At 41.9% G+C, this 24,761-nt stretch overlaps 2 protein-coding genes across 3 annotated transcripts in view; one reads left to right on the forward strand and one right to left on the reverse strand.

Annotated features, from left to right (window-relative positions):
* Positions 1–18,270, reverse strand: part of LOC109890431 (tyrosine-protein phosphatase non-receptor type 4) — a 39,237-nt gene extending 20,967 nt beyond the window's left edge. The window contains exons 1-2 of one of the 2 annotated variants that reach the window (XM_031824462.1): positions 17,865–18,270; positions 13,359–13,513 (exon numbers count right to left, since the gene is read on the reverse strand). In XM_031824462.1, the coding sequence (XP_031680322.1) occupies positions 13,359–13,496 (138 nt within the window). In that variant the 5' untranslated portion in view covers positions 13,497–13,513; positions 17,865–18,270. The remainder of the gene's footprint in view (positions 1–13,358; positions 13,514–17,864) is intronic. The other variant, XM_031824461.1, reaches the window with a different exon arrangement.
* Positions 18,271–19,258: 988 nt separating this feature from the next.
* LOC109890626 (ras-related protein M-Ras) lies at positions 19,259–24,494 on the forward strand. Its single transcript, XM_020482587.2, has 6 exons — positions 19,259–19,421; positions 20,948–21,159; positions 21,461–21,614; positions 21,759–21,858; positions 22,798–22,877; positions 23,225–24,494. The coding sequence occupies exons 2-6, from the start codon at positions 20,967–20,969 to the stop codon at positions 23,322–23,324; spliced, it is 627 nt and encodes a 208-aa protein (XP_020338176.2). The 5' UTR covers positions 19,259–19,421; positions 20,948–20,966; the 3' UTR covers positions 23,325–24,494.
* Positions 24,495–24,761: the final 267 nt, after the last annotated feature.

Consider the following 24,761-nt stretch of genomic DNA (forward strand, 5'->3'; position numbering starts at 1 on the left):
AAAAAAGCACGTTTCACTCACCTAACTACAGTGCCTTGCGAAAGTATTCGGCCCCCTTGAACTTTGCGACCTTTGCCACATTTCAGGCTTCAAACATAAAGATATAAAACGGTATTCTTTTGTGAAGAATCAACAACAAGTGGGACACAATCATGAAGTGGAACGACATTTATTGGATATTTCCAACTTTTTTAACAAATCAAAAACTGAAAAATTGGGCGTGCAAAATTATTCAGCCCCTTTATTTTCAGTGCAGCAAACTCTCTCCAGAAGTTCAGTGAGGATCTCTGAATGATCCAATGTTGACCTAAATGACTAATGATGATAAATACAATCCACCTGTGTGTAATCAAGTCTCTGTATAAATGCACCTGCACTGTGATAGTCTCAGAGGTCCGTTAAAAACGCAGAGAGCATCATGAAGAACAAGGAACACACCAGGCAGGTCCGAGATACTGTTGTGAAGAAGTTTAAAGCCGGATTTGGATACAAAAAGATTTCCCAAGCTTTAAACATCCCAAGGAGCACTGTGCAAGCGATAATATTGAAATGGAAGGAGTATCAGACCACTGCAAATCTACCAAGACCTGGCCGTCCCTCTAAACTTTCAGCTCATACAAGGAGAAGACTGATCAGAGATGCAGCCAAGAGGCCCATGATCACTCTGGATGAACTGCAGAGATCTACAGCTGAGGTGGGAGACTCTGTCCATAGGACAACAATCAGTCGTATATTGCACAAATCTGGCCTTTATGGAAGAGTGGCAAGAAGAAAGCCATTTCTTAAAGATATCCATAAAAAGTGTCGTTTAAAGTTTGCTACAAGCCACCTGGGAGACACACCAAACATGTGGAAGAAGGTGCTCTGGTCAGATGAAACCAAAATGGAACTTTTTGGCAACAATGCAAAACGTTATGTTTGGCGTAAAAGCAACACAGCTCATCATCCTGAACACCCTATCCCCACTGTCAAACATGGTGGTGGCAGCATCATGGTTTGGGCCTGCTTTTCTTCAGCAGGGACAGGGAAGATGGTTAAAATTGATGGGAAGATGGATGGAGCCAAATACAGGACCATTCTGGAAGAAAACCTGATGGAGTCTGCAAAAGACCTGAGACTGGGACGGAGATTTGTCTTCCAACAAGACAATGATCCAAAACATAAAGCAAAATCTACAATAGAATGGTTCAAAAATAAACATATCCAGGTGTTAGAATGGCCAAGTCAAAGTCCAGACCTGAATCCAATCGAGAATTTGTGGAAAGAACTGAAAACTGCTGTTCACAAATGCTCTCCATCCAACCTCACTGAGCTCGAGCTGTTTTGCAAGGAGGAATGGGAAAAAATGTCAGTCTCTCGATGTGCAAAACTGATAGAGACATACCCCAAGCGACTTACAGCTGTAATCGCAGCAAAAGGTGGCGCTACAAAGTATTAACTTAAGGGGGCTGAATAATTTTGCACGCCCAATTTTTCGGTTTTTGATTTGTTAAAAAAGTTTGAAATATCCAATAAATGTCGTTCTACTTCATGATTGTGTCCCACTTGTTGTTGATTCTTCACAAAAAAATACAGTTTTATATCTTTATGTTTGAAGCCTGAAATGTGGCAAAAGGTCGCAAAGTTCAAGGGGGCCGAATACTTTTGCAAGGCACTGTACATACGCCGATCTCTCAGTAATGTAAAGAAACTGGACCAACCGGTTGACTGGCATGTTTCAGCGAAACAGTGATTTCCATGGAGCTTCACTATGACCCCCATGCACTGAAACGGAAGTACTTCTCTGACTGTGTTTGACTGTGTCACTTAAGTTAATGTAGAGGAAATTAATAATAACTGAAAACCTTCAGTATCTGCATAAATAAGTAAATACCACAAGGGCTGTGGCTGTGACATTTTGTCATCCGGTTATTGTCGTGCAATAGTAAGAAGGATGTAATTGAATTCAGCTGAATAAAATCGAAGGATATTTTTCCCTTTAAGTGGATATGTTGAGGGTAAAAGTGATCATTTGAAACAGGTCCTATACACTAGATGTTCAGTTATTTGGCAACTTTAGTTGGGAATGATACAAACCTTAATGTCTCAGAAATTAAAATATATATGGGATGCATGATGAGACTATAGGCAATTGATGATCTGAGAGAGTCGCAGAAAAAAAGAAGCTTGCGGTGCTCTGTCCCTTGCCTCAGGCTGCACTGCACAGCTGTTCTCTCATGATCCTATTTTCACCCATCAGACAATTCTAAATTTAATCTTGTCAAATATGTAAAATTAGTTTCGATTTAGATTGGCTCATTATCAAATGGGCGGGAACAGGGGCAAGGGGGGGAACAATCCATATGCACGTATCCACTCCACAAATTTCTTATTAACAAACGATAGTTTTTGGCAAGTTGGTTAGGACATCTTAGGTTAAGTCATTTTTCCAAACATTGTTTACAGACAGATTATTTCACTTTTAATTCACTGTATCACAATGTCAGTGGGTCAGAAGTTTACATACACTAAGTTGACTGTGCCTTTAAACAACTTGGAAAATTCCAGAAAATTATGTTATGGCTTTAGAAGCTTCTAATAGGCTAATTGACATAATTTGAGTCAATAGGAGGTGTACCTATGGATGTACTTCAAGGTCTACCTTCAAACTCAGGGCCTCTTTGCTTGACATCGTAGGAAAATCAAAAGAAATCAGCCAAGACCTCCGCAAAAAAAATCGTAGACCTCCACAAGTCTGGTTTATCCTTGGGAGCAATTTCTAAATGCCTGAAGGTACCACGTTCATCTGTACAAACAATAGTACGCAAGTATAAACACCATGGGACCACGCAGCCATCATACCGCTCAGGAAGGAGAAGCGTTCTGTCTCCTAGAGATGACGGTACTTTGGTGCGAAAAGTGACAATCAATCCCAGAACAACAGCAAAGGGCAAAAAGTATCAGGTACAAAAGTATCTATATCCACAGTAAAACGAGTCCTATATGAACATAACCTGAAAGGCCGCTCAGCAAGGAAGAAGCCACTGCTCCAAAACCGGCATAAAAAAGCCGGACTACGGTTTGCAACTGCACATGGGGACAAAGATCGTACTTTTTGTGGAAATGTCATCTGGTCTGATGAAACAAAAATAGAAATGTTTGGCCATAATAACTATTGTTATGTTTGGAGGAAAAAGGGGGACGGCTTGCAAGCCGAAGAACACCATTGGCAGCATCATGTTGTAGGGGTGCTTTGCTGCAGGAGGGACTGGTGCACTTCACAAAATAGATGGCATCATGAGGCAGGAAAATTATGTGGATATATTGAAGCAACATCTCAAGACATCCATCAGGAATTTAAAACTTGGTCGCAAATGGGTATTCCAAATGGACAATGACCCCAAGCATACTGGCATAAGGACAACAAAGTCCATCACAAAGCCCTGACCTCATCCCATAGACAATTTGTGGGCAGAACAGAAAAAGCTTGTGCGAGCAAGGAGGCCTAGAAACCTGACTCAGTTTAACCAGCTCTGTCAGGACGAATGGGCCAAAATTCACCCAACTTATTGTGGGAAGCTTGTGGAAGGCTACCCGAAACGTTTGACTCAAGTTGCCAGGTCGCAATTGTAAATGAGAACTTGTTCTCAACTTGCCTACCTGGTTAAATAAAGGTAAAATAAAAATAAAAATAAAAAGAATTTAAAGGTAATGCTACCAAATACTAATTGACTGTATTATAACTTCTGACCCACTGGGAATGTAATGAAAGAAATAATAGCTGAAATAAATCCTTCTCTCTACTATTATTCTGACATGTCACATTCTTAAAATAAAGTGGTGATCCTAACTGACCTAAGACAGGGAATTTTTACTAGGATTAAATGTCAGGAATTGTGAAAAACTGAGTTTAAATGTATTTGACTAAGGTTTATGTAAATTTCTGACTTCAACTGTATGAGCAGCTGAGAAATAAATATAACACTTAATTCAGTCCACACATCGACCTCTGTCTGAGGAACATGCTCTCGCTGTGAGACAGGTGATATTCCGCCCAAACTCTGTATGCCACGGGCTCCACGGGCTCTCCAACCCGGTTCCTGCCCAGGACTTAATTTGGGAAACCAAGTGAAATCTGTTCAGGAACATCAATATGAAACATATTTCATTAAACTGTTGACAGCCCCTCTGCGCACTGAAGAAAGCAATAAACGAGAGAGAGGAGATGGAAACGCACAGTGGTGAGATATTCTGTAGCTAAAGGAATGAAGGAGAGAGAGGAGATGGAAACGCACAGTGGTGAGATATTCTGTAGCTAAAGGAATGAAGGAGAGAGAGGAGATGGAAACGCACAGTGGTGAGATATTCTGTAGCTAAAGGAATGAAGGAGAGAGAGGAGATGGAAACGCACAGTGGTGAGATATTCTGTAGCTAAAAGAATGAAGGAGAGAGAGGAGATGGAAACGCACAGTGGTGAGATATTCTGTAGCTAAAGGAATGAAGGAGAGAGAGGAGGAGATGGAAACGCACGGTGGTGAGATATTCTGTAGCTAAAGGAATGAAGGCGAGAGGGGAGATGGAAACGCACAGTGGTGAGATATTCTGTAGCTAAAGGAATGAAGGAGAGAGGGGAGATGTAAACACACGGTGGTGAGATATTCTGTAGCTAAAGGAATGAAGGAGAGAGGAGGAGATGGAAACGCACGGTGGTGAGATTATGTAGCTAAAGGAATGAAGGAGAGAGAGGAGATGGAAACGCACAGTGGTGAGATATTCTGTAGCTAAAGGAATGAAGGAGAGAGAGGAGATGGAAACGCACAGTGGTGAGATATTCTGTAGCTAAAAGAATGAAGGAGAGAGAGGAGATGGAAACGCACAGTGGTGAGATATTCTGTAGCTAAAGGAATGAAGGAGAGAGAGGAGGAGATGGAAACGCACGGTGGTGAGATATTCTGTAGCTAAAGGAATGAAGGCGAGAGGGGAGATGGAAACGCACAGTGGTGAGATATTCTGTAGCTAAAGGAATGAAGGAGAGAGGGGAGATGTAAACACACGGTGGTGAGATATTCTGTAGCTAAAGGAATGAAGGAGAGAGGAGGAGATGGAAACGCACGGTGGTGAGATTATGTAGCTAAAGGAATGAAGGAGAGAGAGGAGATGGAAACGCACGGTGGTGAGATATTCTGTAGCTAAAGGAATGAAGGAGAGAGGAGGAGATGGAAACGCACGGTGGTGAGATTATGTAGCTAAAGGAATGAAGGAGAGAGAGGAGATGGAAACGCACAGTGGTGAGATATTCTGTAGCTAAAGGAATGAAGGAGAGAGAGGAGATGGTAACGCACGGTGGTGAGATATTCTGTAGCTAAAGGAATGAAGGAGAGAGGAGGAGATGGAAACGCACGGTGGTGAGATTATGTAGCTAAAGGAATGAAGGAGAGAGAGGAGATGGAAACGCAAGGTGGTGAGATATTCTGTAGCTAAAGGAATGAAGGAGAGAGAGGAGATGGTAACGCACGGTGGTGAGATTATGTAGCTAAAGGAATGAAGGAGAGAGAGGAGATGGAAACGCACAGTGGTGAGATATTCTGTAGCTAAAGGAATGAAGGAGAGAGGAGGAGATGGAAACGCACGGTGGTGAGATATTCTGTAGCTAAAGGAATGAAGGAGAGAGAGGAGATGGAAACGCACAGTGGTGAGATATTCTGTAGCTAAAGGAATGAAGGAGAGAGAGGAGGAGATGGAAACGCACGGTGGTGAGATATTCTGTAGCTAAAGGAATGAAGGCGAGAGGGGAGATGGAAACGCACAGTGGTGAGATATTCTGTAGCTAAAGGAATGAAGGAGAGAGAGGAGATGGAAACGCACGGTGGTGAGATATTCTGTAGCTAAAGGAATGAAGGAGAGAGAGGAGGAGATGGAAACGCACAGTGGTGAGATATTCTGTAGCTAAAGGAATGAAGGAGAGAGAGGAGGAGATGGAAACGCACGGTGGTGAGATATTCTGTAGCTAAAGGAATGAAGGCGAGAGGGGAGATGGAAACGCACAGTGGTGAGATATTCTGTAGCTAAAGGAATGAAGGAGAGAGAGGAGATGGAAACGCACGGTGGTGAGATATTCTGTAGCTAAAGGAATGAAGGAGAGAGAGGAGGAGATGGAAACGCACGGTGGTGAGATATTCTGTAGCTAAAAGGTCATGTCACACAATTAACAATAATACATTTAAAATAAAATAAAACTATTACTAGGGCATTCAAAATAAAAATGCACTATAATTGTAGGCTAACTGTTAGCTACCCTGCACAACCAACAGCATCGCCTAGGGCTATAAGTTCCCTCCCAGACTTGTGGATAGAAATGTTGGAGCGTAGCATAAGGTAACCAGTCTACCCAGTATGGATGATGATACACTCAAAGCCGATTATTCGAATGTGGTGGAGTATCTTGGAGTATAGGCTAGACCTATTATGGACCAAAGACATCTTAAATCTGTTTAGTTTTTTTGCCATGCGTAATATGCGGTAGGCTAAGTTGTATAACGGCACAAATATAATTTTGATTCATAAGCTCTTAATATGCGTATGGGTGTTAGAAAACTTAGAAAGCGCTGTCCATTACTTTGTGTTCGGCTTGGAAACAACATCCACAACGACCATGTTTCACAACCTGCTGTTGAACTCCTTTCTTCAAATTGATCATCACAGTGAGGCGGGTTTAAAATCACATACTGTTTTGATGATAAGTGTTTGATGTGATTTTCGACTGCATTTGCATTGATGTCAGAGTGGTTAGAGGTACAATAGAGCCCTGAGTTCCAGGCCATTAGGACCTGATGGAGGGACAACAGAGCCCTGGGTACCAGGCCATTAGGACTTGATGGAGGGACAATAGAGCCCTGAGTACCAGGCCATTAGGACTTGATGGAGGGACAATAGAGCCCTGAGTACCAGACCATTAGGACCTGATGGTGGGACAACAGAGCCCTGAGTATCAGGCCATTAGGACTTGATGGAGGGACAATAGAGCCCTGAGTACCAGACCATTCGTACCTGATGGTGGGACAACAGAGCCCTGAGTACCAGGCCATTAGTATCTGATGGTGGGACAACAGAGCCCTGAGTACCAGACCATTAGCACCCAGACCGTTAGCGAGTTGGGTACTACCACAACATGTCCAGAGTGCATAAGAGGAGATTACGAGTCACGTGGAATTTTACTACGGTCATCATGACCATAGAGGTCAGCAGCTATCAGGTCATACTCTCTCCAACCACTAGGCTAATGCACAGCAGCCACGTTGGGGAACCAAACTACCAGCCAACGAGGGGCTTTACTAAAACACTGAAGCTCTCCAGCTCCAGTAGTTAAAACAGATGCCAGTTAGAAGCAGCCTTCTTGTAGATTCCCTGTGCAGTGCAAGTATTGGAGGTGGTGCATGCATGGCAGTAGAATGCCAGTGGGCATGATAAAGGAACTGTCAGTTCTCATTCAGTACTGACTTCACCTGTGTATACATGATGCGTGTCTGTGCACACTGGATGGTTCCCAGAGGAAAGAACCGACATCACCGCCAACAAACCATATGAAACACATATGCACACAAACACGAGGGCCTGTATTCACCTAATCCTGACTGGCAGTGAAGCCTTGACCTGGTTTAGCCCCGCATGGCACTAGTAAAGACAAAGGACTCCATAATGGAAGCTCTGTAGTCCCTGAAATGGACTCATCTTAATTCATGACCAGGGGATTAGTGGGCTGCAGCAGAGTAGATTTGACCCAGGACAGAACAAAAAGTATCGGGGCAACAGAGATGGTCGTGGGTTAGACTGAGGTGCTGTTGGGTATGTGTTATAATTAGGGGGAATGCACTAACATCATGCCTCTCTGCCCCCGTTCCCCACAGTACACCACACGGGACAGATATCCCCTATGCTTGGCTCGGAAAAGCCATTGTGAGGTTTGCAGTTCAGTCCTGGTAAGTGTTTACTCCATTGGCTAGTGACCCCTGGAGTCTCCTTTAAAACCAGAATGCCAAACATTCTGCTGTCTCTGCTATGCTGCTATTAATGACAGATATCTAAAATTACCCAGGCTCCTTTGGTCCCTACTACTACAATGCATCTGTACTTTAATGTGCAATTCCACCAAATTTCAGCCACATTTTCATTATCTCCAGCACAATACCAGTGTCTATATACTATAGTGATTTCGGAAAGTATTCAGACCCCTTGAAGTTTTCCACATTTTGTTACGTTACATGTTAAATTAAATGTTTTTCCTCATCAATCTACACACAATACCCCATAATGACAAAGCGAAAACAGGTTTTTATAAATGTTTGCACATTTAACATAAATAACTTATTTACATAAGTATTCAGACCCTTTGCTATGAGACTCGAAATTGAGCTCAGATGCATCCTGTTTCCATTGATCATCCTTCAGAGGTTTCTACAACTTGATTGGAGTCAACATGTGGTCAATTCAATTGATGGGACATGATTTGGAAAGGCACACACCTGTCTATATAAGGTCCCACAGTTGACAGTGAATGTCAGAGCAAAAACCAAGCCACGAGGTCGAAGGAATTGTCTGTAGAGCTCCGAGACAGGATTGTGTGAAGGCAAAGATCTGGGAAATGGTACCAAAAATGTCTGCAGTAGAGGTCGACCGATTAATCGGAATGGCCGATTAATTAGGGCCGATTTCAAGTTTTCATAACAATCGGAAATCGGTATTTTTGGGAGCCGATTTTTAATTATTATTATTTATTTTTTTTCACCTTTATTTAACCTTTATTTAACTAGGCAAGTCAGTTAAGAATGCATTCTTATTTTCAATGACGGCCTAGGAACGGTGGGTTAATTGCCTTGTTCAGGGGCAGAACAACCTTGTCAGCTCAGGGATTCAATCTTGCAACCTTGCAGTTAACTAGTCCAACGCTCTAACCACATTGCACTCCACGAGGAGCCTGCCTACGCGAATGCAGTAAGCCAAGGTAAGTTGCTAGCTAGCATTAAACCTATCTTATAAAAAACAATCAATCAATCATAATCACTAGTTAACTACACATGGTTGATGATATTACTAGTTTATCCAGCGTGTCCTGCATTGCATATAATCGATGCGGTGCGTATCGTTGCTCCAATGTGTACCTAACCATAAACATCAATGCCTTTCTTAAAATCAATACACTGAAGTATATATTTTTAAACTTGCATATTTAGCTAAAAGAAATCCAGGTTAGCAGGCAATATTAACTAGGTGAAATTGTGTCACTTCTCTTGCGTTCATTGCACGCAGAGTCAGTGTATATGCAACAGTTTGGGCCGCCTAATTTGCTAGAATTTTTACGTAACTACGACATAACATTGAATGTTGTGCAATGTAACAGCAATATTTAGACTTATGGATGCCACCCATTAGATAAAATACGGAACGGTTCCGTATTTCACTGAAAGAATAAACTTGTTTTCGAGATGATAGTTTCCGGATTCTACCATATCAATGACCTAAGGCTCGTATTTCTGTGTGTTATCATGTTATAACTAAGTCTATGATTGATAGAGCAGTCTGACTGAGCGATGGTAGGCACCAGCAGGCTCGTAAGCATTCATTCAAACAGCACTTTTGTGCGTTTGCCAGCAGCTGTTTATGACTTCAAGCCTATCAACTCCCGAGATTAGGCTCGTGTAACCGATGTGAAATGGCTAGCTAGTTAGCGGGGTGTGCGCTAATAGCGTTACAAACGTCACTCGCTCTGAGACTTGGAGTGGTTGTTCCCCTTGCTCTGCATGGGTAACGCTGCTTCGAGCCCAGGTAGGAGCGAGGAGAGGGATGGAAGCTATACTGTTACATTGGCAATACTAAAGTGCAAGTCAAAGGTTAATGAAATACAAATGGTATAGAGAGAAATAGTCCTATAATTCCTATAATAACTACAACCTAAAACTTCTTACCTGGGAATATTGAAGACTCTTGTTAAAAGGAACCACCAGCTTTCATATGTTCTCATGTTCTGAGCAAGGAACTTAAACGTTAGCTTTCTTACATGGCACATATTGCACTTTTACATTCTTCTCCAACACTTTGTTTTTGTATTATTTAAACCAAATTGAATATGTTTCATTATTTATTTAAGGCTAAATTGATTTTATTGATGTATATTAAGTTAAAATAAGTGTTCATTCAGTATTGTTGTAATTGTCATTATTACAAATACATTTTTGAATTTTTTAAAGCGGCCGATTAATCGGTATCAGTTTTTTTTTGGTCCTCCAATAATCGGCATCGGCGTTGAAAAATCATAATCGGACGACCTCTAGCCTGTAGCATTGAAGATCCCAAAGAATACAGTGACCTCCATCATTCTTAAATGGAAGAAGTTTGGAACCACCAAGGTACAGAGAGATCCTTGATGAAAACCTGCTCCAGAGTGCTCAGTTTCTCAGACTGAGGCGAAGGTTCACCTTCCAACAGGACAACAACCCTAAGTACACAGCCAAGACAACGAAGGAGTGGCTTTGTCACAAGTCTCTGAATGTTCTTGAGTGGCCCAGCCAGAACTCTGACTTGAACCCGATCAAACATCTCTGGAGACCTTAAAATAGCTGTGCAGCAATGCTCCCCATCCAACCTTACAGAGCTTGATAAGTTCTGCAAAGAAGAATGAGAGAAATACAGAATGGGAGAAACCCAAATACAGGTGTGCCAAGCTCATACCGAAGAATTGAGGCTGTAATCGCTGCTAAATGTGCTTCAACAAAATACTGAATAAAGGGTCTGAATACTTATGTAAATGTGATATTTCATTATTTGTCATTTTTTAATATGCAAAAAATACAAAAAACGTGTTTACTTTGTCATTATTGGGTATTGTGTATAGATTGATGATGAAAAAAGAAGATTTAATAAATTTTAGTATAGGGCTGTAATTTAACCAAATCTGGAAAAAGTCTAGGGGTATGAATTAGGGATGCAGATATATCGGTGAACATATATTGATGTCTAGTTTAACGCGGAAGTGCAAAACCGATGTCAAAGCTGACGTGCATACCTATATAACGTAGGTATATGACGTAATGACTGCTGTGTGGATTGAGCAGTCAACAAGTCGAGCAGTCAGTTGAAAGAGTAACACGATTTCAGAGAGACAACTCAAAGGCGAAGTCGATTAAAGCCAAGATAATGGCATTCATTGCCCTTGGCAATCAACCGTTCTCTGCCGTGGGTGATGTTGGCTTTCGCCGACTAGTCGTTCAGAAGTTGCCCTACCAGAGTTACACAGTAATAGCGTCACTGCTATTAGCTTCACGACATACATACTATGGAAAGCCGTTTGGGTCTTTGCGTGTCAAAAAAGATTCAGTAGCACTGTCAAAGTTGTACAAAAAAGTCTGCAAACAAGCAAACACCGGCCACGAACGATGTGTTTACAATACCGCGTTGGTAATAAAGCATACTTTGTTGTACTGCAACTTCTGGGGTAGCTGCTAGCACCAATACAACCTGCCTGAAAACAATGACCATGTAGAAACTGCAGTCATTTTCATTATTCTTAGCAATGATTTAGGAATCCTTGTAAGTATTAGCTAGGTTGCCACTTGTTGTTCGCCTATTGAAATTTAAGTTCATGAAAATAAATAGCTAGCCAGCTACTTAACCCCGTTGCCCAAAGCGAACGTTATAAGCAGCCAGCTAGCTTTATCTGGCTAATGAGCCTCGACCAGACCGGGTTATGTGTTGTGAAGCTAGCCACAATACGGATTAGGCACAATAGTGGAATTTGCGGTTTGCCTTCAGAATAGAAGTATGTCATTGACAGTGATGCAAATGAATACAAATAGTAGAATTCTGTCATACTTTTATTTTGAAGGCTAACAGCAAAGTCCACTATTGTGGCTCATCCTTATTGTGGCTAGCTTCAAATAGATGGGTCCGACCACCATTAATCTAATAAGAACTGTCTTATAAATTAGGGTTATTTTAGATGATGACACCTAGCTATATAGTTAACGAGCTAACTATAGCTACTGAAACAGATGTCGTTTTGCTATGTTTTTGGTGAAGAACATTGTTCGCATCCATGAGCTATCTAGCTTTTTTTTTTATGACCAGCACTGTAGGTGTGCGAGACAACTTTACCAGCATCATAGCATACGTATATATATACGTATATATGAATCGTTGTGACATATGAAATACGAGTGATAGTGTAATCAATGTGTAATAACTACGTAAAAAATGTATGAACGCGATAAATTATTAGGTGACGTGCAGTCATATTCAGGTCCTGATTGGTCAACAAGCTTATTTGACACGTCTAGTAGTGTTAAATATTATATTTTTTGACACGCAAAGACCCAAACGGCGTTCCATAGAAATCCTGGTTGAGAATTAAACAACTTAACAAATGAACCACGAAACAGCACAGCAAATAAGTGAAATAAATATGTTTTGATAATGTTTTACTGGTAATGGGGACATACATAAATGCCAATAAAATAACTTTTGGTCAGTGTGGTGTGTGTGTGTAACCTTTATTTAACTAGGCAAGTCAGTTAAGAACAAATTCTTATTTACAATGACGGCCTACCCCCTGCCAAACGTGGACGACGCTGGGCCAATTGTGCACCGCCCTATGGGATTCCCAATCACAGCCGGATGTGATACAGCCTGGATTCGAACAAGAACTGTAGCAACGCCTCTTGCACTGAGATGCAGTGCCTTAGACCGCTGAGTCCATGTGTGTGTGTTAACTATTTAACTGTACTAGAATGCTTAAAAGGGAGCTAAAATTTTAAATATCTGTATTGTTTTTTGGGCAAGGAAAATATCGGATATCGCTATCGGCCAAAAATGTCATATCGGTGCATCACTAGTCTGAATACTTTCCGAATGCACTGTATGTGAAAAACATATTGTAGAAAAATATTTAAGTTAAAAAGTTCTACCCGATGACATTTTTAAACACTAAGATTTGTGGGGAGCAAGAAAATACCCTCCCTCTGGCTAGAAATTCACTGCAGGTTTCGAAAATCACAATTTTTAGTTTTAATCCTACCCTGTGATGTTAGAGAACATTTTTTAAAAGACATTCCTTATCTTTTTAACTACAGATCATAGAATCACGGCGTTTTCACATATGCAGACACTGGTATGGTTCTGGAGGTAATGAATATGAGGTTGAAAAGTGGCAGAATTGCCCTTTAAACAAAGTCTAATTTACCTTTATAGGCCTACTTGGTTATTGCGTAGCCTATTGATAGACAACTGGTCTAGAGAAGAGAGAGAAGGCCCTAACCCAGTCATTTTCTATGGTGAGATGTATGGCTGTACAGTCAGTGTAGATGCCAGGAGTAGTATAGTACAGTACTTACATTAACTTTGAAGGCTTGAACTGTGTTATCCAGCAGAAGAACATTACAGACCACCTCTGTGTGCTGCCTGTCTTGTGCCAGCTCTGATGCTCGGACATTGTCGTTACTGCCAGCTGGCAACCGGGAGCGTGAGGTCATTACTGTCCACACTGGCTCTGCAACACAGAGAAACAAAACAGCAGGGTTAGGGACCTTATATTATACTGCATTTAAATACATTACATTGTTCCAGAGTGGCGCAGTGGTCTAAGGCACAGCATCTCAGTGCTAGAGGTGTCACTACAGACCCTGGTTCAATACCGGGCTATATCACAACCGGCCGTGATCGGGAGTCCCACAGGGCGGTGCAAAATTGGCCTTGCGTCATCCGGTTTAGGGGAGGGTTTGGCCGGGGTAGGAATTTGTTCTTAACTGACTCGCCTAGTTAAATAAAACATTTGCAATGGAGAATGGTTAGCCTCCTCTTCAACACCAGTATACCATTTTTCAAGATGTTGTTCATTTTCATTTTTCTTTTTAAACAGTCGGCAACGGCATAATCAAGTAAAAAGAATAAAGACAACGCACTCCTCCTTAAATCTGTGACTGACGCTGATGATGTCATACTTCATTCTAGTAATATCTAGAAAGAGATCCCCGTCAGATGCAAGGCCCTTGATCCTTTATGGTCCATGCTCTTACAGTCAGGCTGCAGTACAATGAAAGGATTCAGTGAGGCATGACCCAGTTCACTACTGCTGGGAGGAAGAGAGCTACACACACTAAAGAGGACTTCCCCAAGAGGGTTAGCAGTCTTCACGTCCCCACCAGAGTCCCCACAGACACACACACACACCACACACACTCTCTCTCTCTCTCTCTCTGATGGATGCTGTTAGGCCTAATTCTGAGTTATAAAGTTGTAATAACAGGGGGAAAGGTGATAAATACTTATTAAAATCATATTTCACAATCATATCAAATTTTAGGGAGAAAAGTGACTGCAGAAACATAGAAATTGTTTTAAAACAACTAAGCTAGGCTATATCACCTTTGACCTTTTTCCTGCATGACATCATCCATTGACTGCACTCAGAAAGGTCCCGAAATAAACAATGGCCACACCAGCAGCAGAGCTTTTGTCAGTGACAATGGTGTTCCTGTGAATGTCACAGTGCAACACACAAAGACACGCTGAGTCGCTGTACGGTGTTGTCACACTGGACCCGTCTCCAGAACTCCCACATGGGCCAATACCCTGTCACGGGTCCCCACTTCTCACAGTTAGAGGTTAAATCAGGGGGATCAGACGCTTCAAAACCTACTAGCTATTATTCTATCATGTTTATCCTTCCCATTATTTAAATGTGTTTTTAACAGTTCACATGCACTTTGTCTATGTTTTCCATGTTCTGAATTCTTGAATGAAATGGTCAAACTAGGCCTAAACAATATCTAGGGAGTGGAGCTGTCCCGGCCTGAATCAGACCTTATTATCTACTCAAGTCTATTCAGGACATGACCGTTTTTGTTTACGACCTACCAATAGAAAAAAGCCAAATGTCCCAATGAGTCTCAGGTTTAGACTAAGGTTATTTACAACGTAGGCCCTCCTTTGAACAAAGTTGCAGTCCAAAAACATCACATCCACTGTGCAGATGTCAACACATGGAACAGTCACAGTAGAATCCTAATAAACATACTGATCCATATATACCTACTTTGACCTTTACTGTCTATCACTGTGTTTGTTTACTGCACTTTCTGTCACCATAGCATCCAGGACAACCACACAAAGTTGGCAGTGAATGGCCATGGCAGCTAGCCTTGAGTGTGGGGTGGGTCCATCCAATAACCATGAACTTGAGGGATGGGAACAGATAGACTGTGTGTCAGTGTCAGTGTAACCCGCTTCCAACCTGGCTCGCCTGCCAAAACCACCACCCACCATAACAGAGTTCAAATCATAGGCTGAGTCTCTGGGGCTGAGTGACCTTTCAGTAATAGAGCCACAGCTCTGGATTGCTGGAGCTGCGTGGAGAGACCAGACAGACACCATGCCAAATGCAGAGGAGCTACCTTGAATCCCAATGCAACTCCTAGGCCCTAGACCGAAGTTAGTAACCTAACCTCTGAATAAAGTAGGTTACATATTGCTTTACAGATCAATCAGGTGATATAATGGCCTACCGTTGTCTTAGTATTTTCACACCAAGTACAACAGGACAGCGTTACATATCTGACACGGTATAACTATGGGTTATAAAGCAGAAAAATCTTGTGTACTTAGGCTACATTCCTTCTTCAAAGCATCTGTGTACAATCAACTGTTATGACAGCTAAGGGACATAATCGTTTTATTAAACCTTGGCTCCTGAAACACTCACACCCACTCCAGCACTGGATTAGCATGCTGTGTGTACATTTCAGACACATCTCTCCCCCCAAGAGAATACAGTACAAACAACAAGGGTCATGTTCATTAGGCATGAAACAGGAAAAAAATTGACTAAAACAAGGAGGGACTGCTTGGACTTGTCCAATAACAAACACTCATTTTCGTTTCAACACGTTTTGCTATAGTGTGGTCTACTGAACACAACCCTGGTAGGTTATGTTCCACACACAAAGGAAGTTCCCCTTCTTCTCAGATCTTCCACTCTGCAGACCTCAGTCACCACATCTGAGTCCCAAATGGCATATATTCACCATAGGGCTCTGGTCAAAAGTAGTGCACTATGTTGGGAATAGGATGCCATTTGGAGGGCTACCATCATTAGATCAACTGTGGAGCACCACACATGCATCACAGATCACACACTCATGCGTGACACTAGAGAGCGTATGCCATCTTTTTTTCTCTCTTTCCACTATTCTCAGTTTTTTCCGTGCGTGGTCTAGTAAGCCTTCTTAACATTGTGAGGCTAAAGCCAACAGTAGCTAACAAGCAATTTAACCCTAGGCACAAATCTAAACAACATTGTTCACGACAGAAGAGATTCACTCTGAAAAGGATTCTTGGTCGCAAATTAAATCAGCTGCATTCCTTTGCAACATATGTCCCACACAGAATTGAGCATAATGATGAATAGCCTAACAAACACAATTATGTTGTCGATGGCTGTGAGCTAGAGGTTAGAGAGCGTTGCCATTGATAGAACCCCCTTTGAGGCCATTCTCATTCTCCCTGATTCCTTCCTTCCTCCTCTCCCATTCTTAAAGCTCCATTGGCATTTGTTGCTACACATCTCATTCATTCAGATATTTAGCCCCAGCAGCAGTGTAGCTACTAACTCACCACCCCGAAATGTGGAGGTAGGGACACTACAGTGTAGACCCCCTAGTGATTCATCCTGTTTTAGAGCTTCATGAGCACATATGTGTTTGTCATTTACCACACACTTTTCCGTTGTCTGCAGCACACACTCTGTTGCTCGGTTTCATCTGTTTCAGCACACTCCCCCTTCTCCCCAATCAAATCCCATGTACTCCATCACTCTCATTCACTGCACTGTCAAAAAAAGCCTTGCACTTGACAATAACTGACCCAGTCTCTAAAAATGTGAGGCGGCTTTGGACAGATGGAGAGAGATGGAGAGATGGAGCCGTGTGGGTAGGATACAATCCTCCTCTTCTTTCCACTCTTTCTCGTCATTCTCCACTATAGCCCTGCAGCTCTTTATCAGAGAGAGAGAGACAGTTGAGATTGTGTGATAGCAAATGGCTGCTCCTCTATATTCCACTATGGTCAGCAAGGAGGCAGGGGAGGGAATATTATGATGACATCAGTGGGGATTCTATAGATTCCAGGGACGATACCATTTCTGTGAAGCTCTATTCGCTCAGCCTTTCTTTGTAGCAGCAGGTAGATTAGAAGCCTGGTGTTTCTATCAAGTCAGCCGGTGCACTAAACTAGAGCGTCCATATTTCTTGTGATAGGAACCCGAGCACGGGGTCTTGCATCCAGCAGCATGAATACGACATGAATATGTGTCATAACAGCATTATTACAGACAAACAAGACTTGTATGTAATTCTGAGTGGAGTTCATTATGTCAACCAGCTAAAACAGTGTGTAGCCTACCTGTAATCAGAATCAGTGGGGTCTCTCTGTGTACTGATTCAAGAAAGAGGTTTATCCATCTATTGACCCAGACATATATTTAGCCTCTACCTTCTCCCCTGGCCTGCACTCCCTCCCAGAACCAGACATAGGTTAGAAGTGCACACTCTATTCTGTTCGGTTCCATTCTAGTTAACTGTAGCCTATAAGGCTGTCAACTGGCATAATGACAGGGACAGAAAAATAACAACACATTGATGTTAGCTAGCTAGAAAGCTAGCCACCAGGCCATCACATACTTGTCACTGTCACTAAGACTAGCATCAGCTAACGCAGAAGTGTAGCTATACTGTCTCTGGATAGATGGGCAGCTAGTTAGCTAACTTGCTACATCAGCTGTGCTATGCAAGCTAGCAAGCTAACCATGGCATGACGTTATTATTATGCAGGCTGCTTAATGTTACCTTCATAAACTGCGCCGGTAGAGTCCAGGTTTTTTGAGGGATAAAATCAAGAAGTGGGCGAGGTGGTGCAATTCAACCGCTGCAGGTCCACAGAAACCTCCTCATCGTTCGCAGCAGCATGCACTCGCTACGGCCGCACGGGTTCGTTTCTTTTCAGCACCACAGCGATGATGGACCCAGGCAAACGTCAATACAGGACGCAACCATTGTAATGCGGGCAAGGCAAGCACTGGCAGGTAGGTATGATCACACACAAAAAAACAGAACTTCCTTTCCGCGGTCCCCAAACTGTAGTTCAATTCAAAGACAACCCCGTTTGAAGACGTTTATCATTTATATCGCTGAAGCATAAACCATGGGGCATCAACGAAACATGGCGTGAACTCCACAACACATTTTTTTGAACGGGGGTTGATGTCTGTCAAACTAGTAGGCGTGGCATTTGAGGCGCAGGTTTCACGACACGCACGCAGCCTACATTGTGAGAAATGGTGGAAATATGAATACTATTATTATTATTATTAGATTGTAGGTAACTTCAAATATTTTTCCATTAATGTAGTTTGTGTGTGATATATTAAAAGCTTAGTAAACATGTAGTTACTTTTGCAAATAAATATCCTATACTCCCATCTTGTGGCCAATTCGATGTCCATGCCACTTCTATTTGAGATTAATGGTAATAACTGGATTATTGTAAATAGTTTCAAAATGAAACGCAGAAACTCTGATAGTGATCCCAATTATTGTACACTCCCATTTAGAACTGCCCACTTTTAGGTAACACGTAAGTAACAATAAGGTATGGCCCACTTAAAATGATTAATGGGGAGTTTGTAAGTTGTTAATTTTATTTTATTTATTTTACCTTTATTTAACCAGGTAGGCAAGTTGAGAACAAGTTCTCATTTACAATTGCGACCTGGCCAAGATAAAGCAAAGCAGTTCGACAGATACAAATAGTAAATAATAGTAAGTAATAATAATAGTAAGTAAATAATAGTAAGTAATAGTAAGTAAATAGTAAATAATAAATAGTTATTTATTCGTTTTTGTAGATCGTTTATAGATACTTTGTAAATAAGCAATAGGCTATACATTGGTTGAAAATATAATTATTTTTATATGGTCACATCTGGACTTGAGTCACTATGGAACGCTCCATTTCTACAACAAGGGGAAGCTGTTCAAATGTTGTTATACTTTACCTCCAAAAATGGCAGGTTAAAACCATAACACATTGAAAGTCAATAATTGAAGCACTTAAATTAAACGCGACAAACTCTAAATGGGACCTATAATCATTAAAATAAGGGCTTATTTGCGCTAAAATAACAAATGTTGACCCCCCTTCTCCCGCGTGAAGCAAACCTATCGTATCAGCTGTTGCAACGCAAAGTAACTGTTACATTTTTGTGGCAGATGCTGGACTTTCCAGCAGCTGTGATATGACATGGATTTGATATAAATGTACAGCTCTGAATGAGGTCAGCTTCACAACATGAGAAGGCAGGAAATGTGACTTCATGCAAGCGACTTTACAGTAAATATATTGGGGTAAGCTATTTTATTTAATCGGCTACGACATATTGCGATGTTTTGGGATGTCTGGTGTTTTCTGATGTAAAGTCACGGATGGCTGTATCCTACTGAAATGTGTGTGAAAGTCCAATTATACCTTGGAATAATATGGTATGGCGAGGCATTTTACAATACCGAATCGCACTTTATCTGGTTATGCCTAAGCAAAGAATTGTTCAACTTTGTTATGGGATCGAATTTGGCACTATAAAAACAAAACTGTTCAGTGGGGATATGGGATTTTGTGAATCACAGATGAATGGGGATTTATGAATCACAGAGCTGACTGATCACAAATGAGGTGTATGTGTGCGCAAAGTGTGTCTGAGAAATAAGGAATCACCCAGACAACATAGTCCTCGATCAACAGGTTGTGCTGGGTAGGTAGGCCTACATAATATGCGATTAGAACAGCATTTGACGACATATAACTGAAAAATAACTTAAATCATCAACTAAATTCAGCCGCGGGACGATTTGTACTTGAGCTGGTGTTCGGGGGCTGGAACATAATTACAAATCATTTGTAGACTACAAATTGTCCACAAGGACACCAAATAGATATAATGTTATAATTACTGTTTTATAATGTTATATAAAACAGTAATTTAATAAATCACTGTCGTTTGTATAAGATCACATGTCTCTCTATTGTGCGTGGGAATACTTGGGAACAGATTTCTTAAATTAAAATCACTTGGAGCTGATTCCCTGGTGTTTTTACAGCCTTTTATGTAAAAAAAAAAGAATTGTTTTTGTTGTTGCTCTGAACACTTTGGGGGACAAATCAGATCATAAGGTCTCCTCAGGCCCCAGGTTCGACTGAGAATTGTTATTGGTTGGTCTGCCCTTGTCCCATTCTCTGGCTACAATATTGTTCTGGAGGGCCTGTAAGTTCCACAAGCATCTGGGTTCCGTTCCGGCTCCGGCCAGCGATGCAGGCCACAGTATCCACTGAGAAAGGAAACCATCCACTTCCCGCCATTGTTGACTGCAGGAAGGAAGAACTCTCTGTGTGACCTCATCCTGTTAGGCCAGTACCATTCTATGGAGCTGCAGGCTAGGTTTCCTTACTCATGGCGTGTGTGTGTGGGTGGGTGATTCCCTGACTTTAGTACGTCAGTAAAGATCCAGCAGACAAGGACTAGACTGCTACAGTACAGACCTCAGCCTTGTTTGAGTGTTTGATGTTTTCAGTGGAAAAAAAGAGTGGGTATTCCAACATAAGAATGATACTGTTTTGGCCCAGTGAGTAAGCAACCATGTAAAGGATGGAAGATAAATGACAGTGTTTTCTATGCATTGCAGTGAAAAAGAAGGATCTCTGCTTTTATAATATTCATTTAAGATGTATATTGATCTATTACCACACTATTACCTGTGCCATTTCATTTGTGATTTGTGTCATGTATTTTTGTCCAGAGCAAGAGAGGGGCAAAAAGCCCATTCTAAATGGCATCAGTCAGACATACACCATCTTCCGTCTTCCCTCTGTGTTCCAGGTATAGCATAGCTGTCACTATGGCAACGAGCGCTGTTCCCAGTGACAATCTCCCCACGTATAAGCTGGTAGTGGTGGGGGATGGGGGAGTGGGGAAGAGTGCGCTCACCATTCAGTTCTTTCAGAAGATCTTTGTCCCTGATTACGACCCCACCATCGAGGACTCCTACCTCAAACACACTGAGATTGATGCCCAGTGGGCCATATTGGACGGTAAATGGATTTATAGATAGCACGTACATTACAAATAAAAAGCCCAACCTGTTAACCTAGCCAAAAGTACTATATCGTTTCCCCCAGAAATAACCTTTGTAATGTACTGAAGAACAAGATGGAATGTTCTGTTATGAGGAGAGAAAAAAAGGAGAGCATTATTGTGCTGCCATTGTTAGATGTGAGGGATCAGCACACAGTTACACGTATTTATGAATAACCAGGATCATTCATAACACTGTTCTCAGTGTAGATGTTATATGTGGGACCTGTCTGATCGTGCATGTGTTTGTCTCTGCAGTTCTGGATACAGCAGGCCAAGAGGAGTTCAGTGCCATGAGGGAACAGTACATGAGGACTGGGGATGGGTTCCTCATCGTGTTCTCTGTCACAGACAAGGCCAGCTTTGAACATGTGGACCGCTTCCATCAACTCATCCTCAGGGTGAAGGACCGGTGGGATTTACTACTTAACTTCCCACTGGTGGCCGTGGCCAGGACAACAGTCATTCATTCATTCAGTTATTCGTGCATTAATTAGTCCGCCCATTCATTCATTCGTTCATTCATTCATTCATTATTCTTTTCCTTGTTTTTTAGGGAATCCTTTCCTATGGTTCTTGTGGCCAACAAAGTGGACCTGCTGCACTTACGTAAAATACCCAGTGATCAGGGGAGGGAGATGGCTAGTAAACACAGTGTGAGTGAATGTGTGAACTTTACATGTACAGTGGCAAGAAAAAGTATGTGAACCCTTTAGAATTACCTGGATTTCTGCATAAATTGGTTGTACAATTTGATCTGATCTTCATCTAAGTCACAACAATAGACAAACACAGTCTGTTTAAATGAATAACATGCAAACAATGTTCATGTCTTTATTGAACACACTGTGTAAACATTCACAGTGCAGGGTGGAACAAGTATGTGAACCCTTGGATTTAATAACTGGTTGACCCTCCTTTGGCAGCAATAACCTCAACCAAATGTTTTCTGTAGTTGCGGATCAGACCTGCACATGGTCAGGAAGAATTTTGAACCATTCCCCTTTACAAAACTGTTTCAGTTCAGCAATATTCTTGGGATGTCTGGTGTGAACCGCTCTCTTGAGGTCATGCCACAGCATCTCAATTGGGTTGAGGTCAGGACTCTGGATGGGCCACTCCAGAAGGCGTATTTTCTTCTGTTGAAGCCATTCTGTTGTTGATTTACATCTGTGTTTTGGGTTGTTGTCCTGTTGCATCATCCAACTTCTGTAGAGCTTCAATTGGCAGACAGATAGCCTTATATTCTCCTGCAAAATGTCTTGCTAAACTTGGGAATTTGTTTTTCCATCGATGATAGCAAGCTGTCTAGGTCCTGAGGCAGCAAAACAGCCCCAAACCACGATGCTCCCTCCACCATACTTTACAGTTGGGATGAGGTTTTGATGTTGGTGTGCTGTGCCTTTTTTCCCGCTGTAGTTTCATCTGTCCATAGAATTGTTCTGACTTAGATGAAGATCAGATCAAATTTTATGTCAAATTTATTCATAAATCCAGGTAATTCCAAAGGGTTCACATACATTTTATTGCAACTGTATGTAATCTACAGATATTGTTTGATCTCCATACTCAATTCTGAGCTTTTTAATTTACAGATAGCTTACATTGAAACCAGTGCTAAGGACCCAGCCATGAATGTTGACAAGGCGTTCCACGAGTTAGTTAGAGTAATCAGGTATGTTACCACCACAGACTATTTAGAGAAGGGTTGTCTGTTTGATACAAAAGCTATGAGAGTCTCTCTCTCTCTCTCTCTCTCTCTCTCTCTCTCCTCTCTCTCTCTCTCTCCCTCTCTCTCCTCTCTCTCTCTCTCTCTCTCTCTCTCTCTCTCTCTCTCTCTCTCTCTCTCCTCTCCTCTCTCTCTCTCTCTCTCTCTCTCTCTCTCTCTCTCTCTCTCTCTCTCTCTCTCTCTCTCTCTCTCTCTCCTCTCTCTCTCTCTCTCTCTCTCTCTCTCTCTCTCTCTCTCTCTCTCTCTCTCCTCTCCTCTCTCTCTCTCTCTCTCTCTCTCTCTCTCACACCCAGGCAACAGATTCCAGAGAGGAGCCTGAAGAAGAAGAGGAAAACCAAGTGGCGAGCCGACAGGTCCACTGTCTCCCACCGACTGCACTGTGTTGTCCTATGATGGTTTTTTACTTGTACAGCTGCTCCCTACAGGACAGGGGGAAGATGATTACATTTAGGAGTGTTTACTCTCTACACAGAGTTCCAGGAGGCAGTTTGTACCCTCTATCCTGGCACATGAGTTAGGTGGAAGGGTCAGGTCCAGCAGCACAGGAGTTTCCCAGACACGGGATGTGACTGACTCGCCCTAAAAGGACGAGTGGAATAATTTGACAGAGAAACTGGACATATGGGCTCACAAAGATAATCTGTAAATAATTAGGACATACTGTAGCAGGGTCACACAAACATCGTTTTACTAAGAGGTAGGCCTTTAAAACTTGGTCCTTGTTGTTTTTAAAAAGCTTTCTTGTTATAGTCCCTATCATTAAGATGGAGGCCATTGCGTAAAGCACTGGAAGGAGGGAGGAAACTGAGAGCTTTCCCCAGTGAGGGGGAGTATATTAGAGAGGGGAGTGAGAGGAGGGGAGAGGATGTGTCTGTTTGTGTTGGAATCAGTGGGCCTGTCAGACAACAGAGAGAAGAAGGGAAAGTGAGGAAAGAGACACAGAGAGAGAAAGAGAGATTCCAAATGGATAGCATCTGGCAAAGGGACTCCAGACATTGTGTCAAAGCCTGGGAGGCAGCCAATGTGTAGCCCCATAATTTCTACATGGAGAACGTCTTTATAATCTCCGAACAAGACTGTCATAGAACTGTATTGTAGCTTATTGAACACACCAAATGTCTTATTTGAATGTACACTTAGGAACCGTGACCATTTTGACTTATCAGTGCTCACTGGATGTAGTCGTGCACTTCTCAAAACGCTTTAAACACACTATTGTGGTGTGTTTGTGTGTGTGTGTGTGTGTGTGTGTGTGTGTGTGTGTGTGTGTGTGTGTGTGTGTGTGTGTGTGTGTGTGTGTGTGTGCGTGCGTGCGTGCGTGCACTGGATGTGAACATATCCTAGACGATGAAATCTAATTTTTACATGTGAATATTAGATTTCTTTGCTACTATTTCACTATTTATTTTATATAAGTAATTTATTGCTGTGTTATCATTAGTACAAGGCTACCCCAGAGAGGCACAAAGCACAGAGCTTAACTAAGAAATTGATGGAACAAAAGACGTGTAGGCAAAGTATAAATGTGTGTTAATAAATGTTGTGTTCTATTATATGTGTACACATCTTGGGTCAACTGGTTTGTCTGGATAAAACCATAATTATAATGAAACAGAAGACTGTCTGTCTCTGTCAATCTCAGTGAATATTAGTGAGTTGATGGTGCCCTCCAGTGGATATAAATGTAACTGCAAGAATGAAACAACATTTAGCATGGTTGTACATTTGGCCCTTTGTTCTGGGTGATATATAGTGCATTCAGAAAATATTCACAACCCTTGACATTTTCCACATTTTGTTGTGTTACAGTCAGACTTGAAAAAAGCAGAC

The sequence above is a fragment of the Oncorhynchus kisutch genome, linkage group LG5 (assembly GCF_002021735.2).
Source record: "Oncorhynchus kisutch isolate 150728-3 linkage group LG5, Okis_V2, whole genome shotgun sequence".
Taxonomy (NCBI): Eukaryota; Metazoa; Chordata; class Actinopteri; order Salmoniformes; family Salmonidae; genus Oncorhynchus; species Oncorhynchus kisutch.

Coding starts and splice junctions, on each gene's coding strand:
- LOC109890626 (XM_020482587.2), top strand. CDS start 20,967: ATGGCAACGAGCGCTGTTCCCAGTGACAATCTCCCCACGTATAAGCTG. Junction 21,160..21,460: donor CCAGTGGGCCATATTGGACG/GTAAATGGATTT, acceptor TTGTCTCTGCAG/TTCTGGATACAGCAGGCCAA. Junction 22,878..23,224: donor GAGTTAGTTAGAGTAATCAG/GTATGTTACCAC, acceptor TCTCACACCCAG/GCAACAGATTCCAGAGAGGA.